General features: G+C 30.9%; 1 protein-coding gene across 1 annotated transcript in view; it reads right to left on the minus strand.

Moving 5' to 3' along the window:
- LOC117172455 (MAP kinase-activating death domain protein) overlaps nt 1-11,425 on the minus strand; it is a 149,809-nt gene that overhangs the window by 28,068 nt on the left and 110,316 nt on the right. The window contains exon 29 of the mRNA XM_033360404.1: nt 8,513-8,585. Within this exon, the coding sequence (XP_033216295.1) occupies nt 8,513-8,585 (73 nt within the window). The remainder of the gene's footprint in view (nt 1-8,512; nt 8,586-11,425) is intronic.

Consider the following 11,425-nt stretch of genomic DNA (forward strand, 5'->3'; position numbering starts at 1 on the left):
ATATGAGTTTTCAATGAAAGAGTTAAACTTTCAACCAAAGAGTTAAACTTTCAACCAAATAGTTAAATTTTCAATCATAATTAAAAAACCTTGTTAAAAAAAAGTATTTTTTTGACAAAGTAGTTCAATTCTTAGTGAAATAATCGACTTTCAAACCCAAGAAGATGTACAGTTGATATTTTAACTAAACAATTGCATTTTTGACCAAAAATAATAAAATTTTCAACCAAAAGGATTAAATTTCTACTAAATAAGGTCAATTTCCAACAAAATACATGAACTTTAAATGAAATTATTTAATTTTAAAAACAAAAAGAGTATTTCCACCCAAAACTTATAATTTTAATTTTTAACAATATATTTGCATTTACAACAGAACGACTTTACAACCAAAACATATTTATAGTTCATAATTCAACCGAAAAATGTAATTTTTAATCAAAAAGTATAAATTTTCCATAAAACAATTTAATTTTTATCTGGAAATATTAAAATCCCAATCTCCTGAATTAATTTCAAAGCAGTTAGCTGTTAGCAGATAGATATATAAATGGAATCGACGAAGTGCTCCGACTGGCAATCGTGCATCTTCGAGTTTTCAAATTCATAAGAGGAGAAATGGGTTGCGCGCGCAACTCAGTTATTCACAGCGTCTCCTACTATATTCACACGGACATAGCCCTGTCATAGTATTGGACCGATCTCGTTTCAGATCTGGGATCACTGACACGGTCTAGCCATCAGCTCCCCCAATTTCGTCCTTATTCGCACTCCACCACTTTTGGCCATCTTGGTTACCATAGCAACCGTTAGCGCCTCGGTTTTCACTCAAAAGATTTGAAATCATGAATTATGGCTACATTGTAAATCAATGTCAATACCTGTGAAAGTTCTCAATATTCAAATAAGGTGCAAGAAGCGGACACTGCTGACGCTATCGGTTTGTAAAAGCGCGTCGTGTTAAGATTAACTTGTGAAAATAGTAGTGGTGTTTCTATTGAAAATACCATTGAAATTATTATTTCATATGAATATAAGATCTGAACATGTGACTTTGTGTACCCTGAGAGGGTATTTAGTGCTTATGTATATACGAAATATAAAAACGCATTATTTATCTTTTTTGAATTGCTGGTACTGGCATTTGTAAGAGTTTTTTTTAGTGTCAATATTGTTCATAAAAAAACAATATTATCAACTAATGTTAAATAGAAGCAAAAAAAAACACTCCGGTCTTCAATATATTAAATGGAATGATCTTAATTTCAAAACGTCTACAAGTGATAATTGTGAAATATTTTTATTTTTGTTCATTTAAATACTTTTAATTAAAATAAAAATAAAAATTATTGTTATTTTGAAATATTGGTCGATGTAATACTTAATAAATACATTAATGTTGAGTGTTTTTGTCTACTGGTCAAAAACACTTAACAATCAGTTGACCAATAGACAAAAAGATTTAATAATAAAATGTACACTGAAAAAAACAGCTACATTGTAATAAATTTATGTAACTATACGATTTGTTAAATTTATTTCAAGGAAAGTTTGCAAATGGTAACAAGTTTTAGAGTTAATGTTTGTGGAGGGAAACGGAAACCGCGGAACGTAAAGTCCCATATACACGTAATTTACATCGTGTAAGAAACTAGGTACGAAAAATACCTAGTAATTTACCGTAATAAAGTACGTAAATTACCTAGGGTATTTTACTTACTTATATCTGTTTATAATACTTCAAGGTCACCTGTATGAGTGGCATGGAGAATAGATATAAGGAGACCAATCTGTAATGCAGTGGCTCGATTTTCATTATGAGCAATAATGATTTTTGTTCTTTTTTTCTTATTATGAGCATCATTATGTGACGCCTCTGAATCAAAAAGAACTGTTCTGAGATGAAAACTTTATTTGCAGGTATAAATCTAGTATTATTGTTTTTTTTTTCAATGGAAATTTTTACATTAAATTATGTGAATATTCATACATCAACCTACGGACGTCCTGAGGATGTTATGAAGGATGTCCTCGGGACAACTTACGGACGTCCTCAGGATGTTATTAAGGATGTCCTGAGGACAACCTACGGACGTCTTCAGAACGTTATAAAGGATCACGGTGTGCCTAAACGAACTTTAAATGGGGGTGACAAGGTTATTGTATTAGTTTTGTGTAAAATCTGACATGTTCGGTTTTCATCAAATCTCCACGTTTTGAGACTCCCTGAGTCAGAAAATACTATTTTCATGAAGGTGTCTGTCGTTTGTCTGTCTGTAGCCTGTAGTATTCTGTAGGCACGATAACTTTCGAAAGATTAATCAGATTGGATTCTGCTTCGGCACACTTTTTCAGGACCCAAAAAGAAAGAACGAGTTCGTTAACCAGCCATTTTGTATAAAAACTCAATGACTGGAAACATTTTCAAAATTTTCGAAACCATGTTTTTCCAGATTTGGAAATTCTATTTACGGCTGTCCATAGTAGTTTGAAACACGAACAATTTATTCATATGACTTTTTTCAATAAAATCAAAATTTTCCGAGTTATAGCATTTTCAAAATCATAAAAAACAAACGAAAATTAACATTTTAAGCCAAACAACGCATGATATGAAAAAAGTCAGTAGCAAATGAATGTTTTTTCGGGGAGCCTTACAATTTTATAACAACTTTTTTTAGCATAACAACTTTTGAAAATTCTATGTGTGGTTTTCCGTAGTACTCAGAAACACGAACAATTTATCTCCACGACTTTTTTCGATAAAAGGAAAATTATTAAAGTTGTAGCATTTTCAAACCCCTGAAAAACAAACGATAATTAACATTTTAAGCCAAGCAACGCACGATATGAAAATATTCGGTAGAAAAAATGTTGCTTTTTTAAAGCCCTAGAGTAAATGATCCAGTGGCTGAACAGTCACCAGGGAATGAGCACTAATGCGAAAAATATATAAATATAACCTTTCAAAGTTAAAGTCTTTATGAATCTCTATATATTTGAAATCTTGAAGCAATTTTGAAGAGTTTAATATACAATTCATTGCATTAAATTGTTGTAAATAATTTAAAAAATTTATTGAATATGAAGCATCATCGATTATGGTGAGGGATGGCGAGAAAGTCGTTGACCACTATAAGGTACGTGCGTAAGCAACTTCTTGTTTACACTGCTTTTACAAAAAAATTCTTTACTTATTCTGCATCAAAGTTGTGCTGCTATAGTTGTAAGATATTATTATTCAATTTCCCACAAGGCTTTTTCACAAAAAGTACGTTTTTTATTAATAAATGAGTGTTCACGTACAGGACCTTTAAATTTCCCGCGTTCCAGTAAACGAACGCTGTGTTCATTTATTGGAGCAAAACTGTCACCCCGCAGGTCCAGTGAATAAACAGAAGGTGACGGAGACCTGGCTGTTGTTTCGCTACATAGAAATATGTTTGTCTCAATTAATGTGACTATAAATATCAAAGCTATAAATATAAACTATAAATAGTTATAGTTTAAATGTATATTTTTGTGGTTAGAACATTAAAAAAGTACGCACGAACTAAATTAAAGGTAACGCAACTTTGAGGTTAGAAATTTAATGTTTTTTGCATTTAGAAAACGTCGTTTATTTATAAAAAAACATTAATTCGTGCTAGGTACTACAGCGTGCTAGTCAATATATATTTATAAATGTTGAAAGAATTTCCATTTTTACAACACTGTGATTTATAATTGTATTTGCTAATTTAACCTAAAGCAACATAGTAAGGTGTGGTATTACAAATGTTATATGTCCTAAAAATCGCAGTTTTCTGTTGTATTCACAAGATAAGAGTTATCTATTTTTAAACGAAAATTTGCATTTTTTGAAAGGTTAAAAGTACTGATAGAAATTTTTTAAAAATAAATATTGCAATAAAAAATGAGGAAAAGTTAACCTAGTTCTGTGTTCAACTTTTGCATTCCCTCCTTTCTTTATATCTAAATGTCTTGTGGTTTTTATTGAAATAATATATTTAATGAATGAATTTTATACCTAAATCCTAATTCTAATTTGTAGTTATTATAGTGTTCATTCACTGGTGCTCTACTGTTCATTCATTGGCTCACAGTGTTCATTCACTGGCATTTTCGTTAATTTTGCAGTATTTAATTATTTTTTATAAAGGTTTTGTGGTAAAAACAAATTTTTTTATTGGATTATGAAATTTGAACCCTTAAGAATATATTTTCAAAAGTTTTGTAAGAATAATCAATTATTATAACGTGAAATGGACTAGTTGTAATCAGTGATTTCCTTAAGTGTTCATTCACTGGGTCACTCACCCTACAATATTCTTCTGTTTCCACATCGAATTTCATACTTTTAATGGCTCAAATTATACTCACAATGTCGTAGGACATATAAAGACGTTTTTAGGACGTCATTTTGATGTCCTGGTGTCCACAGGGAGGTCTTTCACTTTTAAGCGTGAAAAAATAATCATGTCCCTTATAGGTTTTTTTGGGGCGTCTTTAGGACCAGCCCTGTGGACATCTTTGGGACAACTTTAGGCCAGACATTGAACTTCTTTAGGACGTCCCAAAGTTATCTTTATAACGACCCTGGGATTTAGACGCCAGTGTCCAAGAATGTCCCAGGACATTTAAAGACGTCCTAGGACGTCTTTAGAATGTTCCGGTGCCCACTGGGTAGTTTGCAACAATTCATATAAGCAAACGTAAGGCCAAGCTCCCTGAACCATAGATTTTTCATTAAACGATTTTCGATTTTCATATTATTTCGTTATTTTTGTCTTCGAAAATTTCTCTAAATAAAACCGGTCAGAAGGACTCTCTTTATATGTACGTACACATACAAAATTAGTACATGTAGGCGGCAAGCACACAACGCGTTTGCTCCCTAAAAATGGCATGCATATCTTGCATTCCAAGAGTTTCAATTTATTTCGTTTCCGAAAAAAATTCGGTTAAAAGAAAAGCTTGCAATAAGACATATTTATTTTGAAATTCAATACTTTATCCAAAAAGGTTGTTTTTCTCCATCTTTCCCATAAAAAGGCATAATTTAGGGATTAGTAGTTGTTTAAATGATTCCCAATTACCCTGGTGGACCGAAGGAATCAAAAGGAGTCTCTAAAAAGTACCCGTAAAGACCCCATTGGGTCCCCATTCGGTTCTTTTTTAAAAAACTAAAAAAAAAAAAAAAAAAAAAAAAAAAAAAAAAAAAACACCAAGATCAACTTTTTAACTGTTGAAATTCGGATTTTACGTTAAAATGTGCATTAGAAACTCACGGAATAATCGCAATACTTTTTTTTGCAGTGTTAAAAACTTTAAAACATAAAACACCTGTCATTTACATGGGCCGAAGGCGTCTTCAAGTGCACCTTCTTTTAGTAGCAGATAATAAGTGTTCCATCGGCAGTGGAAACCTCAGACAACAATGCTGCGATGAAAGTGGGAGAGAATTTTATTTTTAAACTTCGCGCGCAACATACTGCTTGATCTATTATGGATGAGCTTGAAGTCACCTTCAACAGAATTTAAGAACATTTTTTTTAATTTTTAACGCTGCAAAAAAAAGTATTGCGATTATTCTGTGAGTTTCTTGAAGAAAATTTAACGTAGAATACGAAATTCAAAAGTTTGAAAGTTGATCTTGCTGTTATTTTTTTAGTTTTTTAAAAAGAAACCGAATGGGGTCTTTACCGGTACTTTTTAGAGGCTTCTTTCAGTTCCTTAGGTCCACCAGAGTATCTTCAAATAAAAATATTAATTAAAAAAAGTACGAACTTTTCAACAACCAAAAAAGTTACTCTCAGCATTCGTTAATTGGGTCATCAATTCCAGGAAAATCTCAATTTTAATTATTTATTAGGGAAAAAAATTAATCATGTGAGATTTGTTTTAACACTTTCAAAATATCTTAAATAAAAAATATTACCTAAAACCTTCATAAACGGTATCATTGATTTGAAAAATAATAGATTTTCAGGGTTGACAGGGGAAAAAAATTGTTTAAGACAATAATAATTGTTTAAAAAACTGAAAATTAGTTTAAAAATACTTCAAAGCTTTAATTTTACCGTAAAATAATTATTTAGGCTGAAAAAGTGTTTTAAAAGTCGTCTTTGCCATCCTCAGATATCACCCAGGGAGTGGCTAATTATTGATTTGCCCTCCTCTGAAATCGAATGATTAAATTCATCAGATAGTTTAAATTTTTCCAAAAAATCTACCTAAAATCTTTGTGAAAGAATTAACGTCTTTGTGAAATCTTCTTAACATATATCTTTAGAAAATCATTGAAATCTTTGTCGAATATTTAAAATATTTTTGAAATACTTGGAAATATTTGTGAAACTGTTCAAATCTTTGAGAAATCATTGAAGCCTGAAAAATCTTTTAAATCTATCCTAAATCTTTATGAAACCTTTAAAATCTTTGTTATTTCTTTGGGAAAACATTGAAATCTCTGTGAAATCGTTGAAAATCTTTGCGAAATCATTTTTTTGTTTAAAGTCATTTAAGTTTTTGTTATATCTTTTAAATCTATCTGAAATCTTTATGAAATATTTGAGATGCTTATTAAATATTTTTAAACTATACGAAACCTTTGCAAAATATTCGAAAATTTTGTGAAATCGTTAGGAAATTATTGGAATCTTTATAAGATTTTAAATATATTTTTAAATTATTTGATAATATTTATCAAATAGTTTAAATCTTACCACAATATTTTAAGTCGTTAGGAAATCATTGAATACGTTGAGAAGTGTTTACGGGATCTTTGGAAATATTTTAAATATTTATGAATAATTTGTAAACTATTGAAATTTTGGTGAAATCATTGGGAAATCATTTATGTCTTTGTGAAATCTTTTTAATTTTTCCGAAATCTTTGGAAAGTCATTGAAATTCTTTGAAAATATTTTCGAGGTACTTGGTATATTTTTTCACATTATTGAAATCTTTGCGAAATCTCGAAAATGTATTTTAGATGGAGTCGAAAGGATTCACAACCTTTTAAATAAAAATTAACCTTTTCTATTTTAAATTCATTCAATTACTATGGGATCTAAAACTATGGGAATTCTTTCACACGAAATTTATACACTAAGGTAATAAGATTTAATTTAATGAGTACAATTTACAAAATATTACATCTAAATACACTTAAGTTTATTATACTCCCTGGCGGACCGAAGAAACCGAATGGAACCTCTACAAAGTACCCTTGAAGACCCCATTGCAGGGGCGTCGAAACGATTTCTTTCATGGATGGGCTCACCGAAAATGTGTTCAAAAATATAAATTTGAGATAAATATTAGGTTTATTTTATTATTAGATTTAGTGATTTGATGGGTGGGCTCAAGCCGAATGTCCCAAATGAGTCCGCTCGTTTGTTCCACTTTTACTCGGAGAATCAGTATGCTGCATTTTTACTCAGAAGAAATGTTGTCCCGGTTTTACTCGGAAGATTTGTTTGTTCGCTTTTTACTTCGAAAAATGTATGTTCCATTTTTATTCCCAAATGAACAGTGATAAATTATCTGCTACTATGTTTGGTCGACTTTGACCTGACATTCGCTAATCCACGCCAATCCGTAACTAATTCAGCATGAGCGTGTATGGAATCACTGAACTTTGTCTGATCGAAGAAGAAGAAATAGGCATTTTCTTTTTTTCGGGAACCTTATGAAATGAACCATTATCCTAACAGAATTCCGAACTTTTTTCTGACCACGTAAGTGGGCACTCTATGCTATCAAATGTCTACATTCAAAATCGTCTGTTGATAACCGGCTCTGCTCGGAATTTTTGGTTTTCGGCAATTTTCCCTTCCCCTGACCAAACGTTCAGGCGAATACGAGCGCTTCTAATAAAAACCCGGCTACTGAGGTTAGGGGCTTTTCAAGATTGAAGAACCCAGAGGATTGAGTACTTCAGATTGAAAGTCGGGTATGCGGGGCAACTGAAAAAAGTCGCCTTTATTCAAAGTGTCTATGTATGTTGATCACCTATAGTAGAGCGGGATTATGTACGTATAACTTCAAAAAGACATCCATGGAAATAATAAAAAGTTTTTTCATAATGACAGGAAATCATCTGGATACAAATATCGGTTTCATTTCGATTCATTCTGTCACTCATCAGATAAATATTTTCCATGAATTAAAGAAACTGTTTCTTTAACATAATTTTTCAATTTAAACAAAAATAAATTGCAATCGAAGAAAATAATTTTTATTTCAAAAAAATTTGCATTGTAACAAAAAAAAACAATCTTTTTGAACCAAACGAATTTCTTTGAGTCAAACAAATATTCTTTAACACAAATAAATTTTTTGCTGAATGCTACTCATACGAACTCAATCGGGTTCAATATATTTCCATCCATCAGGGTTTTCAACAAACTTAAGCAAGTTACCTATTTTAGAAACCTGACAATTTGATCGTCTTGGTCGTTTATTTTTTCTTATAAAATAATTAATGAATTCTATAGATACTTACTGAACTCTTCCAAAACGAAGATCCCACCCTTCTGAGTAAAGCACTTGCGGATATGATCGAGTCTTACAAAAAACTGAAAATAACACAAGAGAAATTAGCCCTGCATGTTAATATTCTTCGCTCATATTATAAGAAGTAGCTAGTATTAAAATGTGATTGGAAATCATGCATTCTTTTGGTCATATAATCTACAATGTTAATCGAATACTAATGCTTCAATAATGTATAACTCGAGTGCATGAGAACTCGTCGCTTAAATCATCTACAGAAATTCATAAGGTCTTCAAATCGAAAGATACGATACATCGACACACAATAATCATGCAAGGCAGCTGGATGACTGTAGAAATGAGAGTTAAAAAGAGACTGGTATTACGATAAAAACATGCGACGCAAAAGCAAGGGCAAAATCCTTAATTTTGCATCAGTGGTAGTGCAGTAGTAACAGGCAACTCTGGAGATGGCCTAAAACTCATCTTACATCGTCGATTGCTCAGCCTTTAAATAGATAGCTAATTATGTGCATTTTAATGGTATCTATATTCAGCAGTGGATCAAAATTCCTCGCAACAAGTGATGCACAGTTGCAGTTTAAACAGAGGTAGACTGAATTGAAAGTTGATGAATTTAGTTCTGTGTATTCTGCTTGAAACTCGTCTTTAGTAGTATTTATTGATTCTAAATTCAAATGCCTTCTAGCTGAAACTATCCTGCGTGGAATTGTATTAAATGGTGAACATTCGATTTTGAGTGTTATTCTAATTGCTATTGTGAGTTGGGGAAATGTTGTGCAATTAAATCAGCTTGGACGTCATTGTAATAGCATTCAGAATTGGGTATACACACAGTAGACAAATCTTGATTTTGCTACCTCTAATATTTTGAAACAAATTTGGCTATTTTAAAATCAAAAAGTACTTTTCAAAATAAAAAGAGCCAAGTTCAAAGTATTTTTCCAATTGGACGCACCCAATATTAAACGATTTTAATTGAGAGATATATCTACAGAGTATTGAATGTGGAAGAATATTGATTATTGCTTTTGTTTTATGTGGTATGCACACTAATTTCGAAATAATTATTCGAGATTATGTGATAATATTCCGTGAAGTTTCGAGTACAGTGGTATGTATAAATAAAGATTCTGTACGGTAATAAGCTTTAAATACGGAAAAATTAAGAATTTGTATTCCTATGAATATGAGATTTTTCCTCCGTCTCAAAATCCTCCAACGGGTAAAGAAAAATTGAAAATCCAATTCCTCTCAATCGACTTAGTGAAACTTAACGGAAGCATTTATTCAACCTATTTTTTTATTATTGTATCGTTTTATAACTTATAAATGAGGAAAATATTAAATTTTATATTTATTTGTATATGAATAATTTATTTAAACGTGTTCAAAAAAGTATTAATGTATTAATGTAAAGTATGTGAATTAAAATAATTTTAACGCTAGAGAGGCATACTTGAATTTGTTAGAATTAAAATTTCAAAACTTTTATTCCAAATGAAGGAATTAAAACCATTTTTTATACATATTTTGTGAACTGATTAGAAGGAATTAAATCAACTCAAAATAAGAACACTTTTACGGAATACAAGACATCTCTGTAAGGTGTACCTATCGGTACACTTAGAAGGAATTAAATATATTGAAAACACGTTCTCTTTTGGGGAACAGGAAACTATGCGGCGGTCACTATAGCAATAGAAATTAATAAGTTTTGGAGATATCATATTCTAATGATGACATTTTATGCAGATGAAAAAATCGCGCATTCAAAAGAATAGCATAATCTTCACTTTTACGCTGAAATCTTAAAATATTAATTTTTCTCTATTCAACGCTTATTACTGAGTGGAGTCAATTTTCCTATTTCCAAAAAGCGTGAATTAACGCTATCAATGCAAGTGTTTTGTGTTCGGCAAATGAAAAGAATCCTCGAAACCAAAGAACTGCTGCGTTTATTTAAATTTAAAAAATCGTACCACCATTTTCAATTAGAGAACTACAAGTAGGATACTTTTAACTTGACTTAAGAAAAAATTGCCATAAGAAAGAACCAACTTCTAGTTTACCATAGATGATATAAATATATTTAAGATTGAAACAATTTCACTTTCATTGATTATATCGTTAATTCTTGTCGCATTTGTAATTCGAAACATCTCGATTTCCAATGTATATTATGTTTAATTTTAATTATAATTAATTAGTAATATTAGATAAACTGTGCTGTAGATTCGTTAATGAGTGGTTGTGACTAAAAACTGAGGAGTTTATAAGTAAGGCACTACAGGTGTCACTACACGATTTGGTGCTATAGGGGGCTCACAATTCTTTTCTACGGCCGCACTCCGAAATTGGATAATAAATTCAATTCCTAAAATAACGTCTCATTTTTTTCCGGAAAAGGCTCATAACGAAAATGGATCGCGATGTCTTTAAGAGTCATTTTGCCTCCCGAAGTACCAGCAGTCTCTGAAGAACCAAATTACAAGAATTCAACTTATCTCTATTACTTTCATTGTATTTTTAATTGTACAAATAGCAATGTACTTGGATCAGAAAATCTAAGCCTCAAATTATTTTACATTTGTCAACATCCCGAAACTTTGAAAAATTGAAACTAGGATGCTTAGAGAAGAGTCTGAGAAAAACAATTAAATCATTGATATTGATCTGAAATCATATAATTTGCTAAATGTTTTCAATTAAGACGAACTATCTTTAAAAATATTTGCAATTAAAAACTCTAAAAGAACTAAATTAAAATCAATCTAGTCAGAAATCTTTATATTGCAATTCTCTTGTTGATGACTAGGTGGTACTTGAGTGTGCTAAATGATATGAGACTTAACACGTATGTATATAAATCACAACTAACACCAATCAATGGTAGGAAAAC

Source organism: Belonocnema kinseyi, chromosome 5 (genome assembly GCF_010883055.1).
Source record: "Belonocnema kinseyi isolate 2016_QV_RU_SX_M_011 chromosome 5, B_treatae_v1, whole genome shotgun sequence".
NCBI lineage: Eukaryota > Metazoa > Arthropoda > Insecta > Hymenoptera > Cynipidae > Belonocnema > Belonocnema kinseyi.